Raw genomic sequence first — 11,549 nt, 5'->3', positions numbered from 1 at the left:
TGTGGCAGCGTGGATAGAAGATGGTAAGAAGTGAGGGCTGTATGTTCCTCCCATCTCACCATAAGTCATTCTCCAGTCTAGCAGACCTCCTTGTTCCTTTACAGCAGTTATCACTATCGGAAAATATCTGACCTGTTTGCTTATAATTTGTTATTCCTACTGAAATGTAAGCTCTATGAGAGTAAGGCGGAACCTGTCCTGTTGTTGCTATATTCCCAGTCTCTGCCACAATGCATGGCACATAGGAAGCACCAATACATAGTGGCTGCATGCAGAATGAATTGATGGCATGAAAAGGTTGAGGACGCCACTGCTGAAAATAAAGGGGGACTATTCCCCTTCTCTGGTAGACTCTTTAATATATATATATATATATTTACACACACACACACACACACACACATATATTTATATTTATATTTATATTTATATTTATATTTATATATATACACACACATACATATATATAAGGAAAAATAAAGCTTCAGCACAATCATTTCTAAAAAGCAAAGAATGGCCTGATTTGCCAAGATTTACAGAGAGCTGTGATTATGATCTTTGCGAGCTCTTGCTCCTTAAACATTGTCTGATTTTTGTCTTGGTAAACCTCTGCTAAAAATTCTGGCAACTCCCCTTCCTCACTCCATCCCTTTTCTCCCAGTCCACCTCTTGTGAATACACATCCTTCTCCTGCCGACCAGCTGCATATCCGTATCCGGGTTTGCAGACGAAGGCCCAGGTGGCTCTTCACTAATGGCTCATCCGTTATCTGTATGAGGAGCCAGTGCCTTTTCAGAGTAGATTTTTTTGAAGCTAAATTGACCTTTGGAAAAAAAAAAAAGTATTCTCTAGAAAGCAATGCCGTTTGCTCTCAACTCATCCCCTTTCCTTATTCCTTTGCTTCCCATCAAGTATATGCTGCATACCTTTCTTTTAAAAAGTTATCTACTAAATATTCAAAATGCAAACTGCTGAGATTTTTCCTTTCTGTCATACATTTTGGGCACCACAATGCTAGCAGGCTGCTCTAAAGAATAACCTCTTCCTGCCCTGCTACCACCCCCATATTCCTAACTTAACATTTAGATATTTTTACAACATATATTCAGTTTGAAAGATAATACTGATACCTTGTTTTATATGAACCTTTACACACCAGGACCCTGGCAAGGGACTGACTTCATTGGGATACTTTATAGCTTAATACATCTTAATGATTTATATCTCATTTTGTCTCAGCATTTATGCTAATAAATTTAACAGATTCCTCAGTACTGCTGGATCCTCCGTTTTCTTCAGGGGGTCAAAGTGAGAGGAAAATAAAGCAGTGTGTTACTAAAGAAGGAAAAAATCGAATGAACCAACTTAAAACACAAATAAAATTACAACAAATAAAATCTCTGATTACAGTGAAGCTGGAGCAACAGTCACGAAAAGTTCCTAGATCCAGATAGATTTCTGTAATTAAGCTGTTTCTCAAAGGCGGAATCACAGAAGTGACAATATTTAGCAAGCTAATTTACTGAGGAATATTTTGGTCCTACATAATTAAATCCAACACTGAGGAAAAAACTGACAACTATTAAACCGAGTGCAGTCGGGAGGGGGAAAGGGAAAAAGATAAAATCCAGTCTACAAAATATGTTCCATTATCGTTTATAGGTTTAAAAACAAACAAAAGAAATACTTGGAAAGAGCTTTCTAAGATGGAAAGATTTTAAGATTGTGTGGGGATTTTTTTTTTTTTTTACAGGTGCAGAACAAGTTGGTGTTTTTTTTTTTTTTTTTCCTTCCTGGTTTTTTCTTTTTCCCATTTTTTTCCCCCTGTTGTTTGCAAAGTTGAATCTGGGGTCAGGAGTTCTAATTGTAACCTCAGACTGGAATTCCAGATGGTGCGCTCAGGACTGGAAGCAACTCTCAGTTCATCAATTTCATGGGCCTACGTATCTGCTCTGGCCACGGCCCGGCCTCCATCCCCACTGTGGCATTAATGCAGAACAAATTGAGACATATCCTCTATATAATTAGTTCCAGAATTTAAAAAGATTTACGGTATACTAATAGAGGCAGCGCTGCGGAATCCTTTCATTGGGGACTTTCTGGGAGCTCGGGGACCATTTCGCGGTGGCATCAGAACAGACGGGTAACCCTGGCGGTTCCAAGGCACAGCGAACTGGGGGAAGGGGGCGGAATTTTGCACTGAGCACCTGGCAGTGCGCGCCGGTTCTGGGCCCCCAGACAGGGTCTGAGAATTGAGTTTGAAACGCTGATGGGGGATTGGTCAAACGATCGAGTTAACTTTCAAATTAACCGAGGAAGCGGGGTGGAGAGGTGGGGGGTGGACTACAACAAAAGTCCCTCCCTTATTTTATTATTAGTACTGTTGTTGTTGTTATTATTATTGTTATTATTATTATTGTTATTATTATTATTATTTTAATTTAAAGAAGTGTAGGTGGGATTTCTACCGCCAGGAACGGGATTGGAAAGTCGCCTACGCGCCTGCCCAGCGGCTGGGAATAGGATAGGCAGGCTCCTAAGAGTTGAAGTCCGCTGGGAGGAGAGGGCAGCGGTCAGGCTGCTGGAGCTGCGCGTGGAGCTCCGGGCGCCCGCCCCTGCGCCAGGCACCAAAGGAGCCCGTGTTCCTCCCGGCGCGGGCAGGCGACCCCAGCCCTTGACAGATCGCAGCGCTTTGGTGTGTTTATTCAGTTGTCGGCAGCCGCGGGGTGACTCCCAGAACGAAGCTGGAGAGTACGCGCTGGCCCTTGAGGCCGCGGCTGCAGGGCCCAGCTCAGGGCTTGGTCTGCTGCAGTTGACAGCGCCGGGGTCAAAGAGAAGAGTTTATAGGTCTTCACCGCCCCCTCCCACTCAGTCGCGATTTTTTTGATCTTGCAATAATTAAGCACCTTTCAGGCCAGGATGCGCTTTTACTAATGTACCCAAGTCACACGGGCTTCCGGCGTCTGTCTCTGTCTCTGTCCCTCGCACTCTCTTCTCCATTCCATTAGCTCTAGAGAGGTTGTGGCGGGTGAAGCCCCCAGCTGGACGTTAAGAGACCTGGGTTTCCGCTTGGCTTTGCCACCGACTTGCTAAGAGTCCGTGAGCAATAGTGGCAAAAAAACCTGTAATGTTTATTGTGTGCAGAGGCCATTACGATCCTCCAGTCTAATCCTCATGACCCCGTGAGGTAAGCGCCAGCATCGCATTCTCATTTGACCAATTAGGAAACTGAGGCTCAGAGAGGCTAGTTGAGGAAATCGTCTAGAGTTGCACAGCTGTCGGTCACCTGGTAGAGCTGATATTCCAGTCTCTGGCTACCAATCTCTTGCTCTTAACCACTGCACGCTGCGGCTGCCTTTCCTCCCTGTCTGGGCCTCAGTTTCCTTCTCTATTGAACCAGGAGCTGAATTTCTTTCTCTGCTAATCGGGGATGCAAGCAAGATCCTCTGCGCCACGGGGTTTCAGCGCTGACGGCGGTGGGAAGGTGGGTGAGAGAAGGGAGCAGCCAGGTGTTCGCAGCCTTCGTTTCCCTGGAACTTTGGGCGGCCTCGACCTACAGGAGGTGCAGCAGAGCGTCTACCTGTCTGCCTTCCTGCCAGCCAGGCTGTCTGCCCCTCCGCCCAGCTTAGGGCGCGGAGGGCGGCGTGGCGGGCACCGCCGTTTGGGCAACCGCGGAACTCCCGCAGAGAATTGGAACCAGGGGAGGGAGAAGTGACGAGCGTGGGGCTCCCTGCAGCCGCAGTAGTTCATCGGTTCACCAGCGCTGGCCCAGGGGCGCCTGGGCTCTAGGGCATGGGGCTGGGCAGGGGCGTTCAGAGACCTCCTCCAGGGTGAGGGCCTCCGGTTGCGGGCAGCTCGGGAGGAGAAGCACTTAATTCTTGGCCCGGCGAGTTGCAAGGAACACCTCTTCGGACTACGAGGTCGAGCCAGGAAGCACCCGAGAGTTGAAATGGGGATCGCTCCAGAATTTGCTTGACTCTCCTTTCCTCTCACCCCCTCCACCTGGGCAAAAACTTATTTTTTTCTTTCTTTTTTCTTTTTTTAACGAAAAAGCAGAGTTAAGCGCCTTTGCCGTGTCTGTAATTCAAAACCACAAAAGCTCTCATTTAAGCTATCTTCTTCCAAATACACCCCCCCAAAAAAAAAACTTGGAAAGAAGAATAAAAGAGAAACAATCTCGACCTTTCCATTTGGAAATCGAACCCTCTGGCTTTTCAGGAAGGAGCTCGCCTTCCCTCGTAGCGCTTGAGTTAGTCCTAGTTAAGGAAAAACGACTTCGAAATAGAAATAAAAGTGGGGGGTTGCGACAGGGGTCTGAGCCGTTCTAGGGGCAACTTGGCCTGAGAAGTTTTGTCTCATGGGGATTTTCTCCAACAAAAAGACCAAAGGTGCACGCCCTCTGCCTAGTCTAGGGGCCCCGCTGCAGACTGAAAGATGGGGCCTGAGAGAGAGAGAAGTGGCCGACCCACAGAGAATGTAGAAGGGAGAAGGAGATGTCCTCTAGACCCTTTTCATTTCAAAAAAAAAAAAAAACAAACAAACAAAGCGGAGACGAAGCGAAGTCAGGCACTAAGTAGCGCAGAGAGGTGTCCACGACGGCTAAGGTGGACTGGGGAGTTAGAAGGGAGTGCTTGTTCCTGATCCTTGTCCTTGCCATCTCTAGCGCCTCCAGGACTAGCGACCCCAAGAGGAGGGAATTGCGCTTAGCTTGTCCTGAGTCTGCACACACTTTCGAGTTAGCTGCGGGAACTCACCGCTGCCTTGTTTACTCAGTGCAAATTAACTAAAACCAAAGCGTAAGAAATGGAGAGTGAGTCAAAGCTTTTAAAACGCTGACTTCTTTGTAAAACTGCAACTACCTTGACTGTTGCTTCACACTGGCTTGGCTGGAAAGCTGCGGGCCCCATCCTGGGCCAGCCCGGTGTAAAAGGCCTGGCGGCAACCGGCCGCTTCCTGCCGGGAGCTAGCGACGGTCCTAGGCTGCGCCGTCGCCGCTGCCTCCTGGCTGTCTTGGGCGTTTACATGCACCCTGAAACGCACTCTAGTTCGGGTTCCCGGCGCTTCTCCTTGCCTAGAGTCAGTTTCCCGATAGATGCTATTCTGGGGAAAAAATAACAAAACAAAACAACCACCTGCTCTGAGGCGCTAGTCTTCCAAAGAGTGACTAGGTGAAAGGAGGTGTCTGATTTGGCGATGCCAGGCGCTCGGAGCTCCCAACGGTACAAACACAGCCCTGGACCTTGGGCCTCTGGAAGCTCTCCTCCATCCGCCTAACTGGCTCGTGCCTCCCGATCAGAATGGTACTCCCAACCGTGGATGGAAGAGGAGCTCGACGAGCGCGGCTCCAGGAGCCAACTTCCCCCCAAGGGCTTTGTATCCAAATCCTGCCCACCCTCCAAACTGGACGCCAGGATTCTCCGGCAGGAATATAAGCAGGCTCTGGGCGCTTCCCTGAGTTTTATTACCTCCTAAACTAGCTGCTGTTTTCTCACTTCATCGTAGAAGAGTTAGGTGCTCCATACTAGAAATGGAAATTAAGTGCCGCTGTTATCGATTTTAGGTAGGCAGTAACCTCACCAAGCAACCAATTACTAGAAGATCGAAATACGCCCTATTTATCACAACTGATGCAGTCCCTCCAAGTCACCCAAGTTCACCTTGAGTCTGGCCTCTGGAACAACAAGGGGATTCCGGGAACCCCTCTCCAGTGATCCCTAGATTTTGACCACCACTCCACCCCACTGGCTCTGGGAACAAACGCGGGACTCGCACGCGCAAAGCAAGGGAATCCGCCTCTTTGGAGTCCGGGAAAGTTCTCTGCATTTTCCTGAAGTCCCCGCCCTCGTCGAGTTTCCCCAACCCAACCCCTCCCTTGCCCGCCCTCTCAGATTAACAACCCTATCCCTACCCCCATCACATACGGAAGCAGAGGGGACATTCACTGCTCACCTGGAGAGACTTGCCAGTGGCTCCCACACTCGCGATGGCCGAGAAGGGGAGGCGGGGGCAGGGTTGCGTCCCACTGGCCAGCTAAGAGCCGTGGCTGATAGAAAGAGGGGTGTCTCCGAGAGAGACCCTCCTTCGGGCCCGCCCCCTACCCCACTGCGAGGGTGCCCGGGAGGAGCGGTGCGCGCTGCCTGGACCAGCTTGGGCTGCAGTGTGAATGGAGCGGCGAAGACTCCTGGCTCCTCCTCCCACGCCTCCGGCCCCTCTTATTTGAGCTTTGGGAAGCGGGGGCATCCAGGCAGCTGGGGTAGGGAGTTCAAGGCAGCGCCCATACCCGGGGGTTCTCCGCAACCCGACCGCCCGTCCGCTCCCCCCTTTCCCGCCCGCCCTCCCACTCATTCACCCAGCCAGCCACCCACCCAGAGCTGGGACTGCAGCCGGGGCCCCGCCGCCTCCTCGCCGCGATCCTGGACTTCCTCCTGCCGCAGAAGCCGGCGTCCACGTGTGCTCCGGAGCCGGCATCTTCGCACACAGGCTGCTCCGGGCCTGGGTGTTTTCAGCAGCCCGAGCAGCTGGGGATCCGGGGCCCGGGTGGCAGCTGGACCAAGTGAGGCGCGGCGGAGTCGAGCAGCGAGCGTCTGTAAGACCGGAGGAGCCGCGAGGCGTCCGGGACTGAGTTGCAGCAAATGGGCTCCGACGTGCGGGACCTGAACGCGCTGCTGCCGGCGGTACCCTCGTTGGGTGGCGGCGGCGGCTGCGCTCTGCCTGTGAGCGGCGCTACGCAGTGGGCACCCGTGCTGGACTTTGCGCCCCCGGGAGCCTCGGCTTACGGTTCGTTGGCCGGTCCTGCGCCGCCGCCGGCTCCACCGCCACCCCCGCCGCCGCCGCCGCCTCATTCCTTCATCAAACAGGAGCCGAGCTGGGGTGGCGCGGAGCCGCACGAGGAGCAGTGCTTGAGCGCCTTCACCGTCCACTTCTCCGGCCAGTTCACGGGCACAGCTGGAGCCTGTCGCTACGGACCCTTCGGTCCTCCTCCGCCCAGCCAGACATCCTCGGGCCAGGCCAGGATGTTCCCAAATGCGCCCTACCTGCCCAGCTGCCTCGAGAGCCAGCCAGCTATTCGCAACCAGGGTAAGTGAGCCGGGGAGCGCCCCCTACATGCGGGGCGGTGGCGACGGGGCTGTCTCCGCGTGGGGCACTCCCCTGTCCAACCTTTCCTAACCCCAGTTCTTACCCGGCTGCCTCCCCAAGGACTGTGAGGGTAGCGGAAGCAGCAGCTGGGGGAGAGGAGGCCGGGGAGAGGGAGTACATGCTGGCATAAGCTCCTGACATCCTGGGGAATCGAACTGTTCGCTTGAGCCGGGAGGTCATCTGGGGTCCCTCCGACCCCCAACGATTCCGGGACTGCTAGTCCCAACGAGAGTGGGAAGGGGAACTGGAGCATTTTCTAGCTCTGCCTCGGAAGGAGTTTTGTCGCTCAAGACAACACCAAACTGTCACCAAGCATTGGACTTTTTATTTTAGACATTTAGACTGGATTTTGAGTGAGACCAGCGCAGGGTGAGTAGCCTGTGCAGCCTTCCCCGCGCCCAAATGTCCAGGAGTGGCCCTCACCCTTAACACGGTGTTGGTACGCATTAGATGCACGATGGGTATCATGGAGCACTAGAATGAGTAAATGAACAGGCTAGCAACTAATCAGTGGCTTTCCTGGAACCACGTAGTGTCCACGTATGACTCCCGCGTATGGTAGTATGGAAGCCGTTCTCTTTTTGGTTCCAGGTCAAGAGGTGGACACGCAGGCTCCAGGGCTGGAAGAGAACCCTGTTTGTCCTATTCCAAGCTGTGCGGGACCGGGTCCTATAGGCAATGAAATGAGGCCCGAGCGTCAGGGACCTCTTCATCGTTGAAGCCAGGGCTCAGCTGGGGAAAGATTTTTGCAAGACTTGGGGATTAGAACAAGGACAGGTTTATTTGCCATTTTCAGCCTTTGTACATGGAGGGACACAGCCGGCAGTTTTCTTATCCTGCGCCGACTGACGCTCACACACCTCTTTATCAGGGACCAGCGCAGAACCAACCAGGCTGAGCTCTTGTAGTTTGATTTCTGAAATTATTCTAATTATACTTTTGCACTGTTGAGAACCTAAACCAATTAGAGTTGATTCGCTATTTTAGGAAATGCTTCACAAACGCAATGGCGGATGCTTTTTCTGGAGCAAAACTTTGCGCGGGCCTAGCGACGGGGATGTTTTTGAAATGCGTGGGATGGGAGAAGCAGAGTGTGTACTCTTTGCAAGGGATGCCAGGGCTCCCATGGCGCCGAAGAAGGGCTCTTTTTCCCGCGGTCGCCGTTCACTTTCTGAACGCGTATCTTCAAGCGGTCTGCCCCTACCTTAGGCCAGCCAGGAGCTCCTGGCCCATCAGAAGCCCTGGCAAAAGCGAAACTGCCCTTCTCTCTTCGACAGGGGAATCTGGGATCCGTGTCCCGTGGAGGAATCTTAAGCTGACCCACGGGATCCCTCCACTGTAAATTTAATTCGTGTTTCAGACTCAAGGGGTGTTGGAACAGCTCAGCGTCCATCGTGAGGCTTGTGTTCACTGGTTGTGCCACCTCTGAATTAGCAGGCGGGTGTTACCTTTGGCAAATCTCCAGGTCTCGGTTTCCCCATCTGTAAGAGTGGAGCGGAAATGGGCAACTTGGAGATTGGATCTGGCCTGAAGTTCTATGCCACGGATACAAAAGTCTAGACTTTCCCTTTGATTTGGGTTCTAAATACAAAAGGCAGAGCAGCCCACCTAAACCTAACTAAGCAGTCTGGCCAAGAATGGCAGGCAGGTGTGTGCTGTGAGTCTCTGTGAGGATGTGTGCTATATGGAGAGGTCTGAGAAGCCATTTGATTGAAGTTCTCCCACCACAAAATACAACCGTGCCATTATTTATTTGAGTCTATCAAGGTACTCAGGATTTTGGAACCTGAGCTCTGTCACTTTTGGGGGGCCCTTGTATCTGACCTTCTATAGGAAGGTCTGTCACCCCAGATCCCATTAACCCAGCTTGGAGAGGAGAAGCCGACTGTGGATTTTCCAGTCAAAGGGCGCTACACTTAAGGGGAAAATCTCGATTTCTTTCTTGCAGATAGGCCTTACAGCCAAAGAGAGAAAGGTTTGGGAGCTGGGGACCAGGACTAGCAGGTGAAAGAGCTGCTTCTTTCCCAACCTGAGGAAAAGCCCAGTGAAGGGCTGGTCTCAGACATGCCACAGCCTGTAAGCCGGGTTCTTTTTGCAGGTTTAGGGTTCTCTTGCTATGAAAATGTAAATGGGTGATCAGCCCAGCCCTTAGGGCTCACTCAGCACCTGGAAGCTGGACTGGGATATCAGAAGGTGCCACAAATTGAAAGACCTCTCCTACATCTAATCCCTTAGAACCTAGATTTCCTCTGTCCTGATGTTGGCAACTAGGGTGGGCCCTGAGGCCTGGAGATTCTGGATTTATTCTCATGATTTCCGGAGCTTTTGCAGGAACGCAGGGCCTGGTTGGAGCCTTGGGCTGGGGAAGCAAGGGCATCATCATCTTCTCCCGAAAGTGTGGGAATGGTACCCTCTCACCTCAGGCATCAAATCTTGTTTGGTTTTTTCCTCTTATTTCTTAGATACATTTTCCCCCCTATTTCTTAAAGACATTTATAGCTGGTGTCTTAATCTTACTTCTAAGCATTAATCGAGCAAACATTTTTTTGAGCCCCTATTCTGTGCCAGGCACTGGGGATTGAATATTAAGACAATGTGCCTCAACCTTTGCAAGAAGCTCACAGACTGACATTGGAGGAGACCCTTATTTTTGGATAATGAAATCTAGGTTCTAAGAGATTAGATGAGCAAGAGGTCTCTCAGTTTGTGGCAGAGCTGGGACTCAAACCCAGACCATTATCGGCTATTTCAACCTTTTCCAGGGATCTTGGCCCACTATTGAGATGGATTTCCTCTGGCTGGATGGGCACTGAACTCACTGCCGTTGGTGTGGGAGGGTTGGGAGTTTGTCAAGGCAGAAGTAGGGTGAGGACTTAGGTAGCCCCAGATTAAGTTCTGGGGGATTTGGGAGTGACAAAAGGAAAAGATTGTTAGGCTAATTCACACAGGCCCTGCCGGCATGCAGAACTCTAGCTCAGGAAGCTGCCTTGGCATCACGCGTTACCCTAGGGTCATATGGGGAACCAGCTTGGCCCGAAGGCCAAGGGCGCCTCCCTTGGGTCGCAAAGGAGAGGGTATTTCGTTGCCGGACAGATTTCCCCGTATTCTGCTGCAGCTGAGGAGTCATCAATATCAGCCTTCTGACCCAGCCACCTTCCTGACTGAGCCTGCTGTCCACTGCAACCCTCAGCTATGCGAGGCCTGGCCCCAGACGGTTCCTGGGCTCCTCGGCTGTCCCGGGCGTGGGAGGGAGGCGCAGAGCGAGTCTTGCCGCTCCGCGCGGTCAAGGTTGCACTCCCTTCCAGGCCGAGACTAACCGTGGGAAAGGCTCTACCTTGGACGCTGGAGCCTCTTTCTCTAAGGCCTGTGCAAGGACCCTTTGAACACGCTGCCCCTTTCTGCCGGCAGCTGTCTCTCTCCCGCCCTCCGCCCCCGCGCTCTCCACGCCAGGCCCAGCGCAAAGCCTTGGGACAGTGAGCTCTAATCAGTCCCGCGTCCGATAAGCTTCTAATTAAAAGAGCCCTCCCTACTCGCTGCCGGAGCTTTCATCACTGCCCCTCCCGGAGGACCGGGAAGCCGGCCCCAGCCCACCGGTGTTTGCGTTTCCTGTCGGGGAAGGGGTTTAGGGAGCTCTCGCTGGGCGTGGAGGCGACGCTGCAGCCTGAAACCCGTGACCCTGGCCGCGCCTCAGAAGACAGCACCGTGCTCTGGGCCACTGCCTACTCATCGGCTCAGGAATGGAGAAGGGTTCGTCTAGAGGCAATTTCTTTGTCGCTTCTGTTTCTCCTCTTTGTTTTAAAAGAAATATTCTTTCAAAATTCGGCCTTCCTTCTGCAAAATTAGGTGCCCGGAGCCAAATTTCGTTTGTAAGCTGATCGGCAGGCCTCTAACAGGGCCTGGCCTCCCTCCTAAAAAGGAAGTGCCTGGAAGCCCAAGCGTGCTCACCCACGCCTGACAACTAACCCGGGCGCGGGTTATCTTTGCCCACTTAGCAGGCTAGAAATGGAGGCCACTGAGGTCAGGCAAATTATAAAAGCTGGTGGCTTCTTAAATTGTCAATCTGTGGTGCCAATCTGTGCATGAGACTTGGCCTGCCCTGTACAATCTGTTAATTAAGTCCTGCCCCAACCCTCACTCCCACTCTGACACACCACATTTCCAGGAATGGGCTGTGAAGCTCCGTTTCTGTTTTGGGGGTTGTTTCGAAGATAGGGGTAACTGGCCTCCATTCTCTGTCCAGCCTAAGTCTTCTGAGACGGTGTTGCAGAGGGATCATGCCTGAGGCAATAATGGTGGTGGTGGTGGGATGGAGACCTTTTGACTCACCCCATTCCCAAGAATCCAGTGGGGTTTGGAGACCCAGTGCAGTAGCTGGGTGTGCGATTGGCACGCAGAGGAACTGGAACCTGCCG

At 52.2% G+C, this 11,549-nt stretch overlaps 1 protein-coding gene across 4 annotated transcripts in view; it reads left to right on the top strand.

The window, feature by feature from the left end:
• Positions 1-6,246: 6,246 nt before the first annotated feature.
• The window catches only part of WT1 (WT1 transcription factor), a 48,462-nt gene continuing 43,159 nt past the window's right edge, over positions 6,247-11,549 (top strand). The window contains exon 1 of one of the 4 annotated variants that reach the window (XM_039866429.1): positions 6,247-7,077. In XM_039866429.1, the coding sequence (XP_039722363.1) occupies positions 6,633-7,077 (445 nt within the window). In that variant the 5' untranslated portion in view covers positions 6,247-6,632. The remainder of the gene's footprint in view (positions 7,078-11,549) is intronic. The other 3 variants (XM_039866428.1, XM_039866440.1, XM_039866434.1) reach the window with 3 other exon arrangements.

Source organism: Pteropus medius, unplaced genomic scaffold (genome assembly GCF_902729225.1).
Source record: "Pteropus medius unplaced genomic scaffold, Ma_sr-lr_union100, whole genome shotgun sequence".
In the NCBI taxonomy this organism is placed as follows: domain Eukaryota; kingdom Metazoa; phylum Chordata; class Mammalia; order Chiroptera; family Pteropodidae; genus Pteropus; species Pteropus medius.
This window is presented reverse-complemented; position numbering and strand designations above follow the sequence as displayed.